Raw genomic sequence first — 22,541 nt, 5'->3', positions numbered from 1 at the left:
ATTTTATACCTGAGTTTTGTTGGTTTTATGGTAATAATCTGCCTTGCTATGGAACAAACTTTGTGTTTGTAATTGGGAAAAGGCTTGGGGCTAGGAAGAACAAAACTGTATTTAACACCTTCTCCCCCACCCCCTGCATTTTTTTTTCTCTTCAGGTATTCAGGAACCAACACTGGGAATGTGCATATTATTGCAGACTTGTATGCAGAAGTGACAGGGGTTCTTGCTCAATCAAAGTAAGTCCAGTCTCTGACTCGCCTTGTGTTTGGGGAAAAATGTCTCTAGGCTTAAAGACTATTTAATATAACAGTGTTTATTAATGAATCTGGTAACTAATCCCTTAAGTGTCAAGTGTAGTCGGGTGTAGCCTGTAGTGTCTGTTTTACATCCCAGCCCAATGAATTTGAACAAATCAATAAATAATCTTTAATACAACATTGAATTGCTTTGCTGCCAAATTGTAGGTGCAGGGCAAGAAGATCAGGTATCTGTCATAGTTGTAGTTCAGTTAACAAGTATATTCTAATGTGCTGATCCTCATAGGCTCTCTTAAGTGCCTGGATTTAAGTATCAAGGTTCATCTTGCTTTTATTTCTTTTACTGTAGCTGCTGTTATCATTAACAGACTAAAGGCATCATATAAAGTAGCTAAGAATGCAAATAATTGCCACCTATATCCCTTGTTCAGGTTTCAAGCTGTTAGGAAGAAGTTTGTCACTGAATTGAAGGAACTGCGACAGAAAGAACAGAGTCCTCATGTAGTACAAAGTATCATCAGTTTGATTATGGGAATGAAGTTTTTTCGAGTAAAGATGTATCCTGTGGAGGATTTTGAAGCATCATTTCAGTTCATGCAGGTAAATGAGTATTACAGAAAACTGAAATGAGGATAATTTTGATCGTTTAATCCAGGAAGGTACAATGATGCTTGCAGTGATTGGGGTCTCGCTTTACTTGTGTGTTGGCCTTTATCCTTTACTATTTACTTCATAAGTAGTCTGAGGTATGAATTGTTTGTTTCTCTGCAGAAGGAGAACTTATTTGTCTCAGTAATGTGGCAAACCTGTAATATATGAATTTATTCAAGACTAAACAAAGATGGGTATCAATCAAATAATTTTCTGTCTTTATCAAAGCAGTGGGTTAAAGAACAAAAGTTACTTGATATGTCTTTGTTTTTTAACAGCTGAGATGTCAAGAAGCACTTTTGTTTTTAAACTAATTTTTAAACTAACTTCAGTTAGTTTTCAGGGAGACTTAAAATCTCTGCTTGCTTCTCTCGATTGTGAATTAAAAATTGTCCCAATGAATAACTCGCCTGTTCCATAGTAACTGAAGTTACTGCAACTTGGTCATAAATTTTCTAAGAACCATTAACATTGATCTCAATCCTGACAAAAATAGCATACACATATGCTTCAGATTGAGTCCAGAGTGATCACTTAGGTATAGGGGAGTGTGCAAAAGTGTATGGATTACTTATTTCTCTGTAAAAGTTTTCTTTGCATCAAAGTCATCTTGAAATTAAAAAAAAGTATATTAAAATTATTATTTTCAACTGATTTCAGTAGAGGTACGTGTTTATTTTTAAAAAATTCAGAATAATCTAATGAAAAGTGTGCATATCTGTATTTTTAAATATTCTGCGTACTCTTCATATTCTGAGCAGCAAGTAAATAGCTACCTGGTATTACAAATTTCTGCTTTCAGTTGCTTTTTAATTGCTTGGGAAACAGGTTTTGAACTTTCTAATGTTATGTAAAGTTGATATTGTCATGGAATATAAGTCTAATTTAAACACATTGCATGTTTTAAATTCAAACTGGCAATTAATGTAATACTGCTAGTGGTTTTTATGGCATAGTGACATTTGTTGTCTCTTTCTCTATTTTTCTAATGCTTCCTTAATAAGGAATGTGCTCAGTATTTCTTGGAAGTAAAAGATAAAGATATAAAACATGCACTTGCTGGTTTGTTTGTGGAAATTCTCATCCCTGTGGCTGCTGTAAGTATTTCCAAACTCCCACTGCCCACCCCCCCACCATTCCCCTCACTTTCAATTAGACTGTCATTGTTAAAATTGCTTCCATGAATCCTCACAATATTACAGATTCGAAAAGACTGTTAAGTAAACATTAAAGGGAAATGTGATTTACGTATTAGCTAGTGTCCAGTCTTTTCTCATAACTACTTAAAGTTGTCTGGTTTCTAGACCCTTTTATCACCAGGTTACTGTGTAATCTTATATTCAGTCTAAAAATGTGAAATTTCCTTCATTTAATATTTGTTCATTCAAGGGTCCCATTGCTTTCTTAACTGAAACCTAAGTTCTTGCCAGAATAAACTGATTTTTACAGTCCAATAGGGAGAGCGTGAACTCCTATGCAAGAAGGAATAATGTAGGTTAGGTTTTGGCTAATTAAAGACTAGCATGCCAAGTGGGGATCCTGTCTAAGCAAGCTTGTAGGAAAAGGTAAATCTTTCTGCACTCCGTGTCCTCTTTCAAACACTCTGCCTTGCTTTGATCCATGGGGAAATGCTTATTTTCCTTCACTGGTGTCAACCTTAGGTTTTTTTAAAGAAAAATTAGGAAGGAGACAAACTTTCTTCCTAAGGCATGACCACAAAGAGGTGGTGTTAGTATTAGGTGTTTATTGACTGAAGTGTTGATCTTACCTGGGCTTGCTTACACCCTTCTAGAGAAGAATTTCTTATCCTGTTAAAAAGTGAATGCATTTGATGTTTTGAACTCCATAGTTGCTTGGCAATTGAAGTAGGGGTACATAGTGAAAGTGCTTAGTGTTTAGGTAAGCACAAGTATTAGTTTGCAGAATCATAATTTAAATAACAGTGCAAACTGCACATACAGCAGTGAGGTGCAGAAACAGCATTTGGGAATTGGGACTATGCGGTGGTAACTGTGGGGGCACGCACACCAGCTGTGCAGAGCACGCATGTTTTGCAGATCGCTTCCTACAAGAATAGCCTGAATCATCGCTTCAGACACTTGGAGAGGGAGGATTGATCTGTTCTTCTGACTCATAGAGTCTCTAATCATTTCACACAAATGGAGCTTCTTAAATAGAAGCAGAGAGCCCCATCCCAGATTGAGATGCAGTTGAAAGAGTCATTCTCTTGAAAAATGTGAGATGCAAGTTTGAATCTTTTTGAAGCAGATGAAGGAATGGAATCTAGATGTTTCTGTTATCTTGGAATCAAAATATTGCTTCAACGAGGAGCTTTTGGGTTTTGGCATTCTAAATTTTTTTACTGTCATTCTCTTGTTTAGTCCTTTGGCATTTTTAAAATATGACCTGATTTAGACCCTGAACGTATGACAGATGATAGCTTATTTTACAGTGGAAAAATTAAGACTCATCTATCTGTAGGGTCAAGGTTATATATCCCAAAGCAACACTGTGATGCTGGAAACAACTAATTTCCCATGTGGAGTAAGTGGGGTACTGATCAGCTTATAGCTTAAGAATAGCAAAAGATAAATAATTTTGGGGTTATGTAGAGAGTGATTTAAAACATAACTACTTCCTCAGTGATTTCTTCTTGGATTTATACATGTTACAGAGGTACGTGCTGTTTTGTGCTTCATTTATTTATCATGAATTTTTTTTAGAGTTCTTTGAGTTTTTAGAATGTTCTTAGATGGACATGACATATCTTTAATAACTTTGAATAATAAAAACTAAGACAAAATTACTTTATAGGGAAATTATGAGAATAGAGGATTTCTTCCAGAAAAGCCAACCCCCTCTGCAATACGCCACCCCCCAAATTTGATAAATAAAGCAGAAACACAGTGTCAAGTGGTAGGTTGAGAATAACCTTAAAAAAAATCATCTCAAGTATTCAGAGAGAAGCCTTAGAGACTTGCAGAGGCTTTAATAAAAAAGGCAGCTGTCTGGTTTGTGGAAGGAAGGATGTTCTGTATGCAAAAACAGGGTGGGTAAAGAAGGCACAGGGCTTCATGTGTCTGCTCCGTTAATTCTGAAAGCTGAACAAAGACAACTTACATGGTTGGTTGGCTGGTATTCCTGTGAATAATTTCTGAAGTTTTTGTTCTCAGAAGTAGAGGATATAGAAGTAAAAGGAAGAATTGAAAAGCTGAACAGTGAAAAAGTTAGAGTATTATTTATTTAAATACATTAAGTTATGCTTGTAAAGAGTTTGAGTGTGTTTTTATTTGTTAGTTGGTGGCAAATGCTTTTTCTTCTTTAAGTGTGGGATACATGCCACATTCTTAAAATAGTGGGTTTTAAATGGGTTCTAGGTTTGTTTTGTTGTTTTTGGCAGTTTTTTAACTGTATGGTCGTAATGTATGACATGATTTCTTATGCTGCTGCTTATATTTCAGATAAATCCACTCAAATACTTCACTAATGTGAGACTTAACTTTTGAATGTTCTTGAATGCAGGGACATTTCATTGTGTATTCAGGTTTTCTTCTGTATAAACCTTTAAACCCATTTATGTGTGTATTTTTTTTTTAATAGGCTGTTAAAAATGAAGTGAATGTGCCATGTTTGAAAAATTTTGTGGAGATGCTTTATCAGACTACCTTTGAATTGAGTTCAAGAAAGAAGCACTCACTGGTATTTTAAAGAAATATTTCAACTTCTCCATTTTGCTCATCTTAGACTTTTAAGCTAATACAATTTTATAAGGGAAAGCTAACAGCTGTGTTAATATAAGTTTTAACTCCTCAGTTCAAGTATAATTAAACTGACACTGTGTACGTGCATTTCCTCTAATTTTAATTTGCTACTTTGTGCAACATACATGCTCTGTTTTCTCACTTGTGAGATTGTCTTGAAATCAGTGCTTGGTTTTGATTATTTTAGTGAGGTTTAGCCTAGAATTACTTAACCTAATATATCTTCTAAAAAGAATTGCATTCAGAGAGTCTGTGTATTTAAATCCTGTTTAATTAAAAGATGGAAGTGTCAGACAAGCTTCCTAGCAAAATAGCAGTCTGTTAATACCTCTGCTCTACTGTTTTCTCTTCTCCTCATACACTTTGCTTTTCCAATATTTTTTATTATCTCTTAAAAGTATTTATATGAGTCTGTGTCCCTAAGACTGAATCTTAGCTTTTTCTCTAAAACTGCATCTTAGTAAGGATTTCAATCTCTTAATAATTCAGTATTTGTAATTCTCGATGACTGTGGCAGCCTTGTTTCATTTTTATTCACTTCACTTTTCAAAATGTGCAGCTGAATTTTCCATTACAATTGGCATTGCAATTGGCGTGTTCACTAAATGCAAGTGAATTTAAAATTATTTTTCTCACTTCCATGTTAGGGACAAACTTTATTTTCTGTATTCTGAGTGTATAAAGTGTATGTCATTATACATGGTTAAACTCCTCGCGCAAGAGTAACGTTGATGTTAGCATTTACAATGTCATTTTATTTATGAAGTCAGAAACATTGTTACATCAAGATTACAATTTACCTGTTCATCCTCATTCTTCAATTTTCTCAGTAACAAGATAATCTGCAGTCAGGTTTGGTGTTAATCGCCATTATGTATTCTGTGAAATTGAGGTGTTTAATCAAATCTTACATTACTAAAGCAAAGTCATGCTGCTAGTCTGCATATTCACAGACTCTGTTAAATGTGCCTCATTCCTGACTAAAAGCAAACCTTGAGTGGGTGTAACATTTCTGACTACCTGTAGTCTGTGTGGGTTTTTACTGAGTTGGTGATGTTTTTCCTAAACATCTTAGAGGCAGTTCCCTCTGCAGGTGGGTAGGAGCCCATGAACTGAATCATGTGGTTGCAGGGAGAGAGTTGAATGTTGTACAAAGGGTGAGCTCCTCTCTCAGTTCTTTGAGATCAGATCTCGCTAGAGGATGAGCTTTGCCATGGTCCCACTGCCCCAGTCTTACTCCGTGAGCTCTTAGGGCACACAGGGTATACCTAGGATGCCGTGCCTGGCATGTGTGTCCTTGTGCAGGGAAAGACTGCTGTGCAGTGCTAAACTGTGAGAGAGTAAGACAAGAATCTACTGTGACTCATTCTCAGTGTACAAGACTTGGGAGGTCTGCAAAGAGCAATTTGATCAATTCTTTTTCCCCCTGCTCGTAGGCTTTGTATCCATTGATCACCTGCCTGTTGTGTGTCAGTCAGAAACAGTTTTTTTTAAATAACTGGCACGTTTTCCTGCAGAACTGTTTGTCACATCTAAAGGTAAGAATCCTTTTCAGTTCAGGAACTGTTGCAAATCAGTAGCCTTTATTCTGATGTGTTCTCAGTATTCTTGTGCTAAGTAAACAATGAATATTGGGCTGTTTAAAAGGACACTGAAATATGTTTATAATTCTTTTTATTTAAAGTCTTAACTCTCCATTATTATTAAACTTAGTAAGTTTTTGTGATGCTGCGTACTCTGGAAATAGATACAGCCCCCTTAAGGACTATCAATTTTACTGAGTAATATATGCAGGAGAAGTATCTGCTAATAAACAGTATTTATGCCAGAGAAGGTACAAACTGTAATTCTTTATATGCAAATTATATGTGAGAAAAGAAGTGACTTCTCTGCTCCTCTAAGTAGCATGTATTGCAAGTGCAAAACTGTTCTCTCTTGTTCACTTATTGAAGGAATACAAAATGAATTGGGAGTTCAGAAAAGAGTTTATATGTATAGCCTGTGATGTGTATTTTCCAAATAAAAGTTGCAGTGTCCCTTTAAGTCATGGATTCTGTAGATAGCATTGTAAATGCAAGTTGGTTGATGAAAAGATTAAGATACTTAGGAATCAGGGATTTGTTCTAGTGACTTTCTTGTACTAGTAATTGTTGTATATGTTCATTCCTTAATTTTGATTAACAATAGTTCATGATTTTGCCTAATGTATTGATTTTTATAATTTTAATACATTTTTTGATCTACCTTCACAATATTCATTCTGGTTAAGTATGAGTGACAATTCTGATGCTTGTTAGTAAAATACATAAATCTTCATGAAATCAAAAGGAAACAGGTTTAGCTGCTTGGATTGCTTTTTAAGGGTCATTTGGTTTTCATGATACCTTTCACACTTTTCTGTTGCTTGTTGGGTTTTTGTATATTTTTCATCTAACATGGCAGTTCTTTTGCAATAATTACCTTGATTTTTGTTTTGTTGTTTATTTTGCTTATGGAGGCTGCTTTTACTTTTGTTTTTAAAGCTTTTAAAAAAATTCTTACAATGTAGGGCTTATGTTTTTCTGGCATAATGTCCATTGCTTATAATGGATATGTTAAAACAATAAGTGCCACTGAATTTAACTGGTAGTTGCTGAGCATGCATTTTATAATTTTCTTAGTTCTGTTAACTACTAACAGCCTAACATGTTTACTCTAAGGCTCTATTCAGCAGAAATTCCACATACGAATTTCTGCGATTCAGAATTTGCAGTGTTATGGTTCTGTGCCCTCAGTTTTATGTCTTGTTTTAAATTGGCCCACCAAATGCTAGTGTTTGTTTCAGTACCTGCCTCGTTCAGAAACTTTGAGTTTAACTTTGAAAAATACACCCCCCATTGTCCTCCTGTGTCCTGTGAATTAATGTGTTCCTTTGTTTCTGGAGCTAATTAAATGCATGCACTCTGTAATAAGTAATCTTATTAATTTATGAATCTGAATTTCACAGCAGTTTAGTCTTTTAGATTTCCCCTTCCCCATTTTATTTCCTAACAACCAAAGTTACTTTATTTGCAGTTACCTAGATATGTAAAATGCAATAAGGATTCCAAATCTATTGTCTCTAGTGCCTTTATTACTTAATAAAGTAATTCTAAGAAGTATTGGGAGGTACTTTAAAGTGCTGAAAAGGTTCATTCACCCCTACTTTATTAGTTAAAATTAACAAATTAACGATTGAAATAACATCACTACATAGACTTTGTTGGAGGGATATTCTGTGAAAAGGCCCATTAGCAAGTCACCAAGAGGTAAAGTAGGTCATGGATTGATGGTGCTCAGTCATTCCCTGGTGACTGCTCAGTGCAAACTCTTACTTAGCTATGAACACCGTATGGTCACACTTTGGAACAGAAATAAACAATTTCCCATTGCCATGATGTGAAGGCTCACATCTTCACAGTTGCTCCATACCTGATGAATAGTTATATTCATACTCTGCCTTACCCTGCACTATTTTGGTGCTACACTGTACTTGATAATGGTCCTGAGAGTGTTCAGGAGTATTTCTGAGCAGTATTTCTTGCCCCTGTAAACTTGCCGTACTGGATTTGTGCGCACACTACCTGTAGGTATCCTCAAAGCAGACTTATTGTATGGGAAAAACATCCTTGCCTTGCTGAAATGGGAAGCCTATGGGTCTGGACTGATTGAAATAGCAGTTAAGCGAGTTGTAAGAGTCAGTTTAGACCAGGAGCGTACTAAAGGGTGTTTCTTGATATACATATAGCTGGCCTTGTCCTGCAGATTGGTTGTGGTGCTCTTTCAGCATTGAGCCCAGCAAGGCATTTTTGAAAAAAACATAGCATAGGCAAAACTCTGCATTTGTTCCACAGTCAATAACACTGGTTCACTACTGTAAAACATTCTGCTTGCTTTATTGCTCGTGTTTAGATATAGCAGATTTGTCAGAAAGCTGATAGATTCGTGGATGAAGCTGGTGGTATCCTTACCACTTCTTCCAGGGAGAGGCAGAAACATTTAGGAAAGCTGCTGAAGTGGGAGAGAAAAGTGTCTTATCACTCTGCACCACTGTTGGGTGGAAAAGAAGAATTTTTCTTCACAGTTTCACCTTAATGTCTGTTACCACAAAACCCTGGAAGTCGGAGGAGTATTTTCTGCCACCATACCAAAACCTGTATTTCTACTGAATAGAGTCCTTACTAGACAGCTGTCTGTTGGTTTTTGTGCTTTTTTTTCATCTAACATGCATGTGCCTTCCATTCTCATGTTTGTTATGTTTTGCTGTCTCACATTGCTTTATTTAGATGCCATCTAACAACAGTATCAGAAAACAAATAGAAACACTGCAGGTGAGTTAATGTTGTTTTAACTCAGTGAAACGTTGCTTTGTCTCGTGTGAATACTTCGTGGGTTTTTTTATGTTATTTGTATTTTGTGCTTTATTCTGTCTAAAATTGCTTTTAGTACTGTTAAGAAGCAGGAGGACTAAGAATAGCTAATATTTCAAAGATCTTTTTTTCTTGCCAGGGAGTAAAGGAGAAAGATCAGAAAATTATCTATTAACACTTTTTCCTTGGGGGTGAAAATGTGGCTTTGTAATATCACAGCTGGTTTCCCTTCCATGTTTCCACTGGAAGCAAACTACCCATTCAGATGTATGTTTTTTTCTGTTAATTTATTTAAAAAACTGTTTTGCATGCGAGCAAACTTGAAAACATTTTCACAATAAAAAAATGTGAAACCAATTTACAATAACAGCATGCAGTGCACTAATGTGAAAGACTTTTACGCTGTTGGTTTTGCAGGTTTTAAAAAGTGGAAATTGGTTTAATTCAGAACAGAAGGAAAGTTTAACATCAGTATTAAAAAGCACTTTCTTCAATAAGTGACTATATTTGACTAACATGGAAAAAATGCTACTTTGTTTCTTGCCTTCATTGACTCATCTTAATGTGTCATGAAAGACGACGTGTAGATTTGCTCATACTTTTTTGGTTTTTGTAACAGAGGTACAATTCTTGTCAGCTTATTCCATAGTCTGCTGATATAATTTATGTTAAAAGTTTTAGGATTTTAAACAGAACTATGTTTGAAAAAACCCAGATGGAATGTTCTAAAATCTGACAGGCATCAGCTAAAAAGACTGAAATTCAGCCAGGTTGGTGAATTACATAGGCATATATATACTGTATTCTAGTTGCAGTAATCTCAAAAAAGAAAAGGAAATACTGATGTATTAACACCAAGTATATGAGTAGTGTCCCATAAATTAGACCCCAAAAGGTATTTTCTTCTAGCATATGTTTTTTTAGTTCCTAGTTATAGGAAGAGGTAATGAAAATTTCAGTGCTTAAGAACTTGGAAGTACTTTTGTTTTGTAACCCTTCTTAAAAGGTAAATGCCTCCTTGTACATTTTCTTCAACAAAGAAGCAAACCTTGTCATAACTAATCAGAAGCAGCTATATCGAATGATGTACCTCCTAACAGATGGAATGTTGTTTGTAAAATATCTGGTACCTGTACAAGTTTTTTTTACTAGATGATGGAAAGCCAATAGTAATTTTTTTGTTTTCTTCTGGTCTCGTAAATTAAGTTCTCCTTTGGAATATCAAAAACAGGAAAATCAAAGCATTACTCAATTCTTGACCTGAATTCACCAGCCTACTTTGAAGATAAAGAACTGTTGGCCTGTAGATTAAATATGATGGTTAATAATATAATGGGGGTTTTCTGTTTAAGTTGATTAAAATCAAAATTATTGCAGTCTCACCCTCTGTGCTTCTTCCTTAGAGTAAATCATCTGGACAGTGGAACAGTTATCTGTCTGAGTACTAAGCAGGGACAGGTGGTAACTTTTTAGTGGTCAGATTTGTCCAGATCACCTTCCTAAATTTACCCACTGCTGAGTTGCAGGTTTGCTAATTCAAAGGTGATGACAGGAACACATTGATGAGCGTGAGGGGAGGGTAGAACAGCAGCATCACTGATGTAGCCTGGATTAAGTTACTCCCTCTAGTACTCTGATAAACAGTCATGTATGTTATTTGTCTGTGAAGTACCACTTTTGCTTCTGTGATTTTATGATAGGCTTTTAGCCTTTCTTAGAGGAAGCTGCTGCCAAAACTAATAGACCTCATCCATCCATTTTACAGCCATCCAAATTACTGTCCTTTGTATAGTCTATTGCACAGACATGACTATGAAATTATTTGGATCAATTTACTGGTGTGAGTTGGACTTCCTTACTGCTAGAGTCAATGCTAAGGAAGCAGTGAGGTTGAGGAGAAGGGAAGCAAGGATGAGACTGTCTCTTTCGAACAGCGTGGTCTTAGATCCACTTACAGCTGTCCTGAAATTGCACTCCACTTGTCCTGGGAGGACAAAGTAGTCTGCTGTTCGTGACTCGTTGGCCTGTGGTAGAGGCTGCAAAATGTGAAGTTAATGAGGTTCAAGCCATCATATAAATATGTCTTGAAATAGAGAGACTTCACTGGAGATGAGGAAGGTTTTGGAGTTCTTTTGGGTTTTTTGTTGGTTTTGTTGGGGTTTTTTATTTACTTGTTTTTTTAACTGAGAAAATGCCTAAAAAGATGATAACTGAGAATTGCTTATTCTGTTTGAATCTCATACTTAACATCTAATTCCAAGAAACTTGCTGGATGCTTGAAGATTGCAAACACAGCAAGAACCCCTTGGAAAAGGGATTGATGGAATTAGTATGAAGAATGTTATTTACCTACTGTTTTACTCAGTTTAAGATCTAGGAGGAGCAAAGCTAACTCCTAGTAGCAGCTTAAGACAAAGAATAATTGTTTTTCATACAGTGCGTAATTTGAACTGAATTATGCCACAAGATTTTATATTAATTGAAGAAAAAGCTAGCTTAATTGTTACAATAAAAATCCACTGTAAGTGAGTGAACACTAATACAGCCCACAGGAAATGGCTACGTTGGATGAAGCCTGGAGTTCACGTCCAGAGAAGCATCCTTGTGTGCCTCTCCTGTTTTGCATTCTTTTCTTCTGCACCTGCTACTGTCTGCTATCATAAACTGAATGACAGACTCTGTGCCCAATCCAAAGCAGCTACTGCAGTGTTTTAGACAAACTCTAACTTACTTTGCTATAAAGCAGATACTTGTTACCAATGGCTTTCTGAGAAAAGTTCTTGGAAGCGATACACTCTTGGTGTTCATCTCAAGAGGAATATCTGCTTTTTAGTTACTCCTCTGCTCTCAGACTGAAAGACATGTAAAATAATCCAGAATTACTAGTTAAATAATTGGATATTATTGGAAATTTACAATACAGGGTTGTTTTTATGAAAACATATTAAAGCTTGTAGTCAGTATTAAACATAGCAGTTTTCATTGTTGAAAAAAATTTGAAAATATTCTCAGCATCCAAAAGAATAATAACAGAATTTTCTGAGTGCCTCACAGGCAACGGTAACTGTATTTTTCATTTATTTTGCAGAATAAAGATCCCAAAATGTCTCGAGTTGCACTGGAATCTTTGTATAGGTTATTGTGGGTTTATGTTATTAGAATAAAATGTGAAAGCAACACTGTAACTCAAAGGTAAGTTTACTATCCAAAGGAATTTAAACTATTGGCACATGAGGTTTTCCTCCCTCTAGTGATATCAGAAGAGATCTTGAAGCCAGCTCAGGGGTGGTCTAGTCAGGTAAGCAGTTGAAGGAAGAATCTTAATGGAGGAAATCAAAAGACCTTGATTACTTTGATGAGGAGAAACATAAAATCTACAGTGGTCTTTGCAGGGATAGAAGAGGTCAGAGAGATAAGAAGCAGGAAATTTATTTAAGTTAAAAGGAAAGAATGATACCAGAACAAATAGGGTATGGAATAGCCATCTCTAACTGTGGGTTGAAGTTGAAAAGGTTTTCTTTATAAATTAGCATCATGAGAATTTGGAAGAGTCATTCATATTTTGCCCCTCCTCCTGACTATTACCAACTAGTTTAAAGCAGGATCTTGGTCACTTTATAAATGAATCCATGATACTGTTGCCTGTGACAGTAGTGGGCTGTACTTTTCTGTAGGTCGTCCTACATGCTACATGCTTCTATATTGTTTAGTGGTAACCTCCCCCACACCCTTCCAAATTTGAGCTATAACATCTATGCTATTATAAAAAGTTATTTTTAAAAGTATTTTTTTGTTTCTTTTTGTTCCTAATTCTTGTAGCCGTCTCATGAGCATTGTATCAGCACTTTTTCCAAAAGGGTCACGTACTGTGGTCCCGCGAGACACACCTCTGAATATATTTGTGAAGATTATTCAGTTCATTGCTCAGGTAAGAATACATCTAGGTAGAGCTGTAAGAATAGGATAATCATTATTTGGAAGAAATCTGTATTTAAGGTTAGTTTAGGAAATAATTGGATTAAATTAATGGTTTTATATCTTGAGTAGAATTTCCCCAAATATGTGTAACAAATGAAATGGCTCATTTTGTTTCTACTAGTGGCAAAATGATTTTACTTAAATTTCAACAACTGTTATGTATGAATATTGTTATGACTAATCCTTACATTTGTATCGCACTGTTGTGTGTGTATACATATAGAAATACACTAATATGATTAGAGTATTCCACTGGAATATTTTTATAAGGGATAAAGCATTCAAACAGTAATATCCATTTATATTTAGCCTAGAGACTAGCTTCTGTAGACAGAAGAAATATACAGTGCCTGCAGCAATGTGTAGTCAGTATTGCATTATGATTTATATTATTTTAGGTGATTCTATTTTCCTAATATCAAAATGCAGGATATGAACTCACAAGATAAATTCTTATTCATCCATAACCTTAGAGATCAGAGACATGTTTTTCTGTATTACAGATAGCTTGTCTGCGCTTCAGCTTTCCAGATTATTTACTTCTGATCATCCAGGGATAAGGCAGGACACACAACCCTTGGCTTTTAATATTTGTTTCCTAGGGTTCCTCCTTTTATCACTTTTTTTTATGTGTTCGACCTGAGCAGAATTGTCTGAGAATTTTTTCAGGAGAAGTGGTTCAACTGTATCAGGGAATGAGATGTGTTGAATTGTACTGTATTTTAAAAAGAATGTTAAGTCATAGGTATAAATAGTAAAAAAGGAGTATTTTTAAAGCTTATTTATATTTTATACTTGTAGGACATGATAACCAGCACCTGTGTAAAGCCAAGAAACTAAACTATGCATGTGAACAGAAAAGGGATCATGATACCTGTTTTTCTTTCTTTCTAGGAACGTTTGGATTTTGCAATGAAAGAAATAATATTTGATCTTCTTAGTGTTGGAAAATCACCTAAAACCTTCACTATTAATCCGGAGGTAAAAAAAAAAACAAAACACCTCACTGCTTCCATGCAGTGTGAATCAGGCATCGGGGGGATTTTGGGGGGGAAAATGGTTAACTAGTTTTGATTGGGAATGATTAATGAATGATTAATGAATATCTTAACGGGTGTTCTTCTAAAACTCAGGAAGTAATTCTAGTTTTGAGTAAGTGAGTAAGCTTAGCAGATCATTTCAACAAAAATTTCAGTAAGTCTATGTGAATTTTTTGTTACAGTAGAAACTGTAAAGCCTTTTCCCAGGGAAATGGTAATGAGCTCTTACGGTTGAAGACCAAAACTAGCAGATGAGATGTTTAATTAATGTCTCTTTTTAGTATGTAATTGTCAAAATTCACATTAAATCTTTTAGGGCTCTGCAATATAAAATACTCAGTATATTAGCCTGTGCCAAGTCAGTTAACTGCAATCGGAGTTGTGGGGAGGCACTGAAGGCTTAAACTTTATTCATAGAATCACAAACTAGTAGGGATTGGAAGGGACCTCTGCGCCTTGTCTAGTCCAACCCCCCTACTAAAGCAGGTTCACCTACAGCAGGTTGCACACAATCATGTCCAGGCAGGTTTTGAAAGTTTCCAGAGAAGACTCCACAACCTCTCTGGGCAGCCTGTTCAAGGGCTCTGTCATCCTCAAAGTAAAGGAGCTTTTTCTTATGTTCAGGCGGAACTTCCTGTGTTCCAGTTTGTGTCCATTGCCCTGTTGCTGGGCATCAATGAAAAGAGCCTGGCCCCGTCCTCTTGACACCCATCCTTTAGAAAGGCATTGATAAGATTCCCTCTCGGTCTTTGGCAGGCTAAACAGTGCCCCTGGTCTCTCAGCCTTTCCTCATCAGAGAGATGTCGCCTCATCATCTTTGTAGCCCACACCTGGACTCTCTGCAGTAATTCTTTGTCTCTCTTGAACTGGGGAGCCCAGAACTGGAAACAGCACTCCAGATATGGCCTCAGCAGGGCAGAATAGAGGGGAAAGAGAACCTCCCTCGACCTGCTGGCCATACTCTTCTTAATGCACACCAGGATACTGTTTGCTTTCTTGCCCACAAGGGCTTACAGCTGGTTCATGGTTGACTTGTTACCCACCAGGACTCCCAGCTCCTTCTCTGCAGAGCTGCTTTCCAGCAGGTGAACCCCTAACCTGTTCTGGTGCATGGGCTTATTCCTCCTTATTCTTGTTACTTTCGTTACCCTAATACGTAACGTTGCAATGATGCTTGTCCAACTGGAACTGTACTGATGTCTGTTTAAAACAGAGGAAAAGTGCAACTAGTCTTTTTCCTCATCTTTGTTACTTTAGTTATAATTTCTTCTGTTTTCTCTTTCCTTTTTCTTCCCTTTTTTGCTGTTGAAGAGGATGAATATTGGCCTCAGAGTCTTCCTTGTCATAGCAGATAGCTTGCAGCAGAAAGATGGTGAACCACCAATGCCAACAACGGGAGTTGTTCTTCCCTCAGGAAATACTCTGCGCGTGAAGAAAATTTTTCTTAATAAAACACTGACAGATGAGGAAGCAAAAGTTATAGGTATGTCATATTCTTTTATAAGTTGGCATTCCAGCACGTGTGTCTACGTTCTCTATTGTTCTCAAGGAGTACATCTGTGTACCTTCATTTCTGTGTATATTTTAATTGTTAGCAAGAATCTAATGATAGTCTGTTTCAGTGGAATTGCTTTGATTCTTTAGAGAGGGCTGCTAGATGATACCGACCTTCTGGTGTCCAAGACAAAACCCATGGCTTCTTTTGAAGTGTTTTGCACTTCCGAATTAGCACAAAGAAGCATGAGTGTGATTAGTGTGGTAAACAGCGTGGCAATTTTTATTCTCTTGATGTCACTCTACAATGCCCTGAATGTCGCACAGTTGAAGTGGAGTAAGACAGTTTTGATTCCTGTGCTCTGCTGATCTTCTGTGGATGAGGTAGTCATCTCTGAAGGACTGTTTCAACATGTAAAATTTAAGCTAGAACTAAAAAGCTCTGAATTGAGAAAACAGAGAAGCAACTAATGGTTGCTTCCTTGTTTATGTTCTTTCTGAAATAAATGTCTGCTTTCATGTAATGCCTCCTACTACTCATGCAGCATGCTTTTCTTTTGATGTTTAAAGTGGGTGTTTCGTGTCATCTTTTGCACAAGAAGAAATTTGTCCTAAGCTGAACGACTGGCAAATATTCTAATAAAAATGTGAAAATTTAATGAGAATACATGAAAGAGGTGATTGGAACTCTTTGGCTTTTCAGGAATGTCCATATACTACCCTCAAGTCAGAAAAGCGCTAGATAGCATTCTTAGGCATTTGGACAAAGAAGTTGGAAGGCCCATGTGTATGACTAGTGTGCAGATGTCCAATAAAGAGCCTGAAGACATGATTACGTATGTACTGAATTACTGTATTGTCACTGTCACAGTTACATCGTATTATTTTTATGCTGAGATATTGCAGATGCCATCATTCATGCATTACAATAGTTTGCTTTTTACTGGACTTAATAGTGGTAAATGAATGGTAATTTCATTAATGGTAAATATTTTTGTTAGCTCCTTAGTTTTGACTTGAAATTGAATGTGTTTGTGGTGTACTGAAGTAGATTTCCCTGTTTTGTTGGTTATAAACTGTTTTTGTAGGGGTGAGAGAAAACCTAAGATAGATTTGTTCAGAACTTGTATTGCTGCTATCCCAAGACTGATTCCAGATGGTATGAGCAGGACTGACCTCATTGAATTGCTTGCAAGGTAAAGAAAGTTAAATGCTCCTCTTAGTGGCTGTTCCTTTTTAAATGCTGTGTGTGTAAGTTTCAGTACTCACTTCAGTGGGTAAGTTTCATACTCACGCTATGTCCTCTGAGTCCACTGCATCAGCATCTGTTCTTCATTTTCCTGCCTACCTTCTATAGTTGGTCAAGTCTTACAGGCCAGAGAAGCAGGAGGTAAATTTATCCTGAAGATCTTGCACATATTTTTAGGGAGAATCTTCTGAAAAGTAGGAATTTATTTTTGTTGCTTTTGGTTTTTGAACTTGTCCTATCTTTCATTCCTACTGTCATACTTTTTCACCTCTTTTTCTTCCTATTGTTAATACTGTAAATTATCATAAAGGCATTCTTGTTTTGACATTATCAAAATGAGAGACAGGCACTTTACAGGAAACTTTTTTCTTGCTCTCTACTAATCCTACTTCCTTTTTCCATTTTATTTGATCTAACACTACCCATATTCTTCCATCTCTAATCTCAATTTAAACTGAATGTACCTTATCAATACTAATAAGTAGTTGAGACAACTGGACAGCCAGGTGTTTCCAGGTGAGTAAACTTGAGGATTCAATGCAAATGTGTAGTTGTGGTACGTGCAGACAGTCTTCACGAATTTCTAGAGTAATAAACCTTCCTTTTTTTTAAACTTTTAATACAAGAATGATTTTGGTGCAGAAATACAGAATAACTTTTAGCTTTGAAATTATAAATTCATTTGCATTTAATGAGTTGAGTTACATATATTAAAAAAGCTAGTAATAATGTGAGAGAATAAGATTTTTGTAACACTTTTTCTGCAGTGTCATAAATTACATTAATGTATTAAGAAATCATATAGTACTGAATAAGTGTCTTCTGCCATAGAGGGCTGAGACACATTTCTAAGTGTATATACAAAGGGCTTTTTTGCAAGTTTTTTCTCACATTCAAAGTAAAGCTGCTTTACCTGCAGAAATAATCTGTTCTTTTCAATTTTTAATTGAATAAAATGACCTGTACATCACAGGGTGCCTGCCTGCTGAGCTGTTAAGGTGGTCACTCACATGCATGCAAAGATGTGCCTATATGAAAGACTTGACTATCTCTCTTGAAAATTACTTGGTTTTACTAAGTTTTTTGAAGTCTTGCATTATTTTGCTGTAGTAGTAGCACCTTCTACTAGTAGCCACTTTTAGATGTATTCAGCGCAGGAATTTCATCTCTGTGGAAATATTCTACACTGTTCACAGTTAACACCAAACTTCAACTTAGAAAGAAAGGCTGGTTAAGAGTGTGCCAATCTAGGGTGATCATACCGGTGTTTTTTCTAAACAGGCTGACAATTCATATGGATGAAGAACTTCGTGCCTTGGCTTTCAATACTCTCCAAGCATTAATGCTTGATTTTCCAGATTGGCGGGAAGATGTTCTTTCAGGATTTGTTTATTTTATTGTGCGTGAAGTGACTGACGTCCACCCAACACTTCTTGACAATGCAGTAAAAATGTTAGTGCAGCTCATAAATCAGTGGAAACAAGCAGCCCAAATGCACAATAAAAACCAAGATTCGCAGGTATTTCTAAATAAGGTCTTTTGATGTTAAAATGTGGTTTGAATCTACATACAGTTCTATTAGTAAGCTTTATTGGTTTTGTTAAGTAGTAAAAATTCAGCTTACTTTCTTACAGTTCTTCAAGTTTTTTAGTCTTATTGTTTATTTATTCCTATTTAGTCCTATTATTTCAGTCCTATTCCCAAAAATCAGAATTTTTGCCAAAAAATTCTTTAATATTATTAAAAAACCTAAACTCTAGTTCATGGCCACATTTTTCCTTACATCAAAAGTCGTCCTGTGTTACTGGAACTAGATGAAGTAGGAGTGGTTAAACAGTAGAACTAGGAAAAAAGCACCATTTTTTATTAGCAAACAGAGAGGGTTTAAATAATTTAATCTTATATAGTCCTATGCATAAGAGTATTACTTATTTTTCATTTTGCCCTCACTGCATCATCGCTATGAGAAAGCAAAATAAGATAGACTCTTGTGATACTTCTTTGGACTCATTTTAGAAAGACACTAAATAAACAACATAGCTGATACTGTGCCATTCTCATAATGCAAGATTTGACTTGTAGCTAAACAAAGTCTAAATACCTTATGATTAATGCTACTGTCGCCAATAATAGAACTATAGCTTGATTGTGTTTTACTTTTTTCTTGATTTGCTTGACTTCTGCGATCTTTTTCGTAGCGTGGTGTATCCAATGGGGCTGCCCATACCCTTCCTCTGGAGAGGACGCTTTATTCCAGTGTATTTCATGTGGTGGAAGGCTTTGCTTTGGTCATCCTTTGCAGCACAAGGCCTGCCACCAGGAGATTAGCTGTCAGTGTTCTCAGAGAAATAAGGGCCTTGTTCATGCTTTTAGAAATATCTAAGGTAAGAGTTGATGACTCTTTCTTGTGACTACTTAACGAAACTGCTTTTATCTTGACTTTTCTTTGAGCTTTTTGTGCTTTGCGTTTTGGTTTTTTGTAGAGTGATGATGAGTTGGCTATAGATGTCATGGACAGACTAAGTGCTACTATCCTGGAGAGTTTCATACATCTCACTGGGGCTGACCAGGTAGGGAAGGTTTTATGTCAAGCTGGATATAACATGAGGTAACGTTGCAAATCTGTCCCAAGTAAACTGTATATATTTTAAACGATCTAATGTTATCAGCAATTTATCACCTTACAAACAAACAAACGAAAAACCCCTCAGAAAACATGAAGAATATTGTGAGGCTGACACCACCATTGTATGCTTTCTGGTCAATAGTGTGTTGTTATGACCACCATACATACACAGATAGCTATAGCTATATCTGGTTTTTCTCACCTTGCTTAGTTTCTTTGAAGCAAAGACCCATTGCATTTTTCTTCACAGTGTCTTTACAGTCAATGTGTATTCATCCATGATGAAAGCTATAATAACTATCAAGGAATAACAACTGAATTCCATATTTATATATTTATCATTAACTCTTAAGTATCAAGGAAAGCTATTCTGATTTTAGGTTTGGGAAACAAGCTGGAATTCAGTAGTAAGGCTTTTGGAGTTTTGGAATCTTTTGGAAGAATTAATTCATCATGAGTGAAATTTCTAGAATTTGTTATTTCCTAATATCCAGTTCCTTCCAGGATGGTATGTTTATATAGCCATTCACATTAGAAACTTCTGTAAAAAACCCATAAATTAAGTAATGCGTTTTGTCTATTCCAGATGTGGCTTTGACATTGATACTTCATCATATGTTTTAATAATGAAGAGTTTGTTATTAAATAAACAGGGATATTAAATATTGCCTTGTTCTTTTTTATGCACCCAGACTACCTTACTGTACTGTCCCAGTTCGATAGATTTACAAACTCTGGCTGACTGGAATTCCTCCCCAATCAGCCACCAGTTTGATGTGGTCAGTCCATCACATATATGGATATTTGCACATGTGACTCAAGGCCAAGATCCATGGATTATAAGCCTCTCAAGTTTTATGAGACAGGAAAATCTTCCAAAACACTGCCCAACAGCTGTAAGCTATGCTTGGACGTTTGCTTATACCAGACTCCAACTGCTGTCTCCACAAGTGGATATAAAGTAAGATAATTACTCAAGATAATCTATTGTATTTACTTTAGTATTCTTTCAAGATTTGTTATCATTGTAATGTCTTTATGTTTCAGTGAGGTGACATATAGACTTAATACTTTCTGTGAGCTTTACACAGCAAAAAAATTAAAGCAGTTTTATTTGGAAAAAAATTATCTGCTGTAAAGTTTAATTAAGATGTGCCTTCAGCCATATCATAGCTCAACAGATTTGGGTATAGAAGCATATATTTTTGATGTAGAGGTCTATTCTGAACAATTTATTCAGAGTTTATCATGTTAACAATTTTGGAAGCAATGGCATATACAGAATTGAAAAATAAATTCAGTAGAAAACCAAAGTGAAACCTGGTAAGCTTTATTTACTGAGTTGCCTTTTTTTTTTTTTTTTTTTTTTAAATAGCAGCCCTATCAATGCAAAGAAAGTGAATACTACTACAAGCAGTGACTCCTATATTGGGCTCTGGAGAAACTACCTGATTCTTTGCTGCAGTGCAGCATCCTCTTCAAACTCCTCCACCTCCACAGGCTCTGTGAGATGTTCCCCTCCTGAGACGCTGGCGTCTACTCCTGACAGTGGTTATAGCATTGATTCAAGAGTAAGTTCTTCTAATGCTTACTGTAAATAATCTTACATGTTATTGGAAGTAGAAACACCTGAGGCTTGAAATAACTATCACGATTCTTAAACTAGTGTAGTCTGTAGTGTTTCAGTTCACTTTTCCCAATCTGTGATGTAGAGGCTTTTCTGCTTATGTTTTTAAGGAGAAGTCTTATCATGTCATGAAAATGTTAACCCAATCTCAAAGTCTTATCTAGTGATAAGAGTGAAATGTTTTGTTTACCATTGAGGGGTTTTTTTTCTGTCAGTAGACTTCTGCAATTCCGAGCAAACAGCCACTCATTTCAGTGACTGAAGGCTTTGTTCTCTTTGAGAGCGGCAGTGGCATCTAAGGAGCTGAACACTAGAAGTCTGCTTCCTCTCCCCAAGAAGGGCAGATACACTAAACATGAAAAGTATTTGTTTATTGTATTGAGGCATTCATCGTCATCTGGCAATGGAAAGTCAGTTATACAAGGAATGGAGAAGTAGTTAATACTACTTTAATGTTTACAGAAAGTCTTTTCTTATGTCAAAGATCAAAAATTTATTTTCTATCATTATTAATTACTGATCAGTGTGAGAAGACTGTAAAATTACAGCAGATATTTTAATGTCACACCACCTGATTGTTTGGTAACTAGTCTGTTCTGATTTTCTTCTTAGATCATTGGCATTCCATCTCCTTCCTCCCTGTTTAAGCACATAGTTCCAATGATGCGCTCTGAGAGCATGGAAATTACAGAATCCCTTGTGCTGGGACTTGGCAGGACCAACCCCGGAGCTTTTAGGTAACTGTTGTGCTTCATCTGTTCTTGTGCTAATAGATTACGAAGTTGGGGAATTGGAGCTCAGAAAAAAAGGTTGTTTGGTTTTTTCTTTTCTTTGAAGACTTCTAAGATCTGTGTCTTTTCTAGCATTTAATGGTGTGACAAAGATTGCTGAAGGTCCTACCTGCATAAAACAAAAAGTTAGTTGGAACAATAAACAGCTGCCTTTTGTTGATATTAAACGCTGCACTTATATGAAAGAACAGACTGTGTGGACTATAAACTCACTATTGGTATTGCCAAAAAACATACTTCTAAGCTCTTCGTGTGTAGGAGTTTCATGATAACTATGTTCTAAGAGGTGATTTTTGGATCAAGCTGAAAAAAAAATTTCCAGTTACAGCTGTTTTCTGAATAGTGGTGAAGCTTTTAAATTTTGTGGCATATCCCTCTCTCCCTCCCTTTTTTTTTTGTCTAAGTAAACTTCCTGTAACTTCATAACTACCATACATTTCTCATATGTTGTAGCATTGACAAGTCCATGTGGATTAGTTCGGGCACTGGTAACTGTGAACTACTGTAGCAGAATTAAATCCATACCAAGTCACTTGTTCTGTCAATTTAATTTCATACATCATGGTCAACATATTTGGATTCAGCTCATAATCCAAAACTTTTGGTTACACTATTGTGACAAGTCTTTATGTAAATGTCAGATTCAAAATGGTCTGTCTCTAGCCATCATGGCATTCCT

At 36.0% G+C, this 22,541-nt stretch overlaps 1 protein-coding gene across 1 annotated transcript in view; it reads left to right on the top strand.

Moving 5' to 3' along the window:
- FRYL (FRY-like) overlaps nucleotides 1-22,541 on the top strand; it is a gene marked incomplete at both ends in the record, with an annotated part of 68,879 nt that overhangs the window by 5,128 nt on the left and 41,210 nt on the right. Inside the window, 18 exons of the mRNA XM_010143280.1 lie at nucleotides 156-236; nucleotides 689-857; nucleotides 1,913-2,005; nucleotides 4,509-4,607; nucleotides 6,106-6,207; nucleotides 8,974-9,018; nucleotides 12,146-12,249; nucleotides 12,877-12,985; nucleotides 13,930-14,016; nucleotides 15,387-15,558; nucleotides 16,273-16,405; nucleotides 16,658-16,765; nucleotides 18,100-18,337; nucleotides 19,017-19,202; nucleotides 19,302-19,388; nucleotides 20,137-20,405; nucleotides 20,820-21,015; nucleotides 21,684-21,808. Of these exons, the coding sequence (XP_010141582.1) occupies nucleotides 156-236; nucleotides 689-857; nucleotides 1,913-2,005; nucleotides 4,509-4,607; nucleotides 6,106-6,207; nucleotides 8,974-9,018; nucleotides 12,146-12,249; nucleotides 12,877-12,985; nucleotides 13,930-14,016; nucleotides 15,387-15,558; nucleotides 16,273-16,405; nucleotides 16,658-16,765; nucleotides 18,100-18,337; nucleotides 19,017-19,202; nucleotides 19,302-19,388; nucleotides 20,137-20,405; nucleotides 20,820-21,015; nucleotides 21,684-21,808 (2,403 nt within the window). The remainder of the gene's footprint in view (nucleotides 1-155; nucleotides 237-688; nucleotides 858-1,912; nucleotides 2,006-4,508; nucleotides 4,608-6,105; nucleotides 6,208-8,973; nucleotides 9,019-12,145; nucleotides 12,250-12,876; nucleotides 12,986-13,929; nucleotides 14,017-15,386; nucleotides 15,559-16,272; nucleotides 16,406-16,657; nucleotides 16,766-18,099; nucleotides 18,338-19,016; nucleotides 19,203-19,301; nucleotides 19,389-20,136; nucleotides 20,406-20,819; nucleotides 21,016-21,683; nucleotides 21,809-22,541) is intronic.

The sequence above is a fragment of the Buceros rhinoceros genome, unplaced genomic scaffold (genome assembly GCF_000710305.1).
Source record: "Buceros rhinoceros silvestris isolate BGI_N320 unplaced genomic scaffold, ASM71030v1 scaffold10979, whole genome shotgun sequence".
NCBI lineage: Eukaryota > Metazoa > Chordata > Aves > Bucerotiformes > Bucerotidae > Buceros > Buceros rhinoceros.
This window is presented reverse-complemented; position numbering and strand designations above follow the sequence as displayed.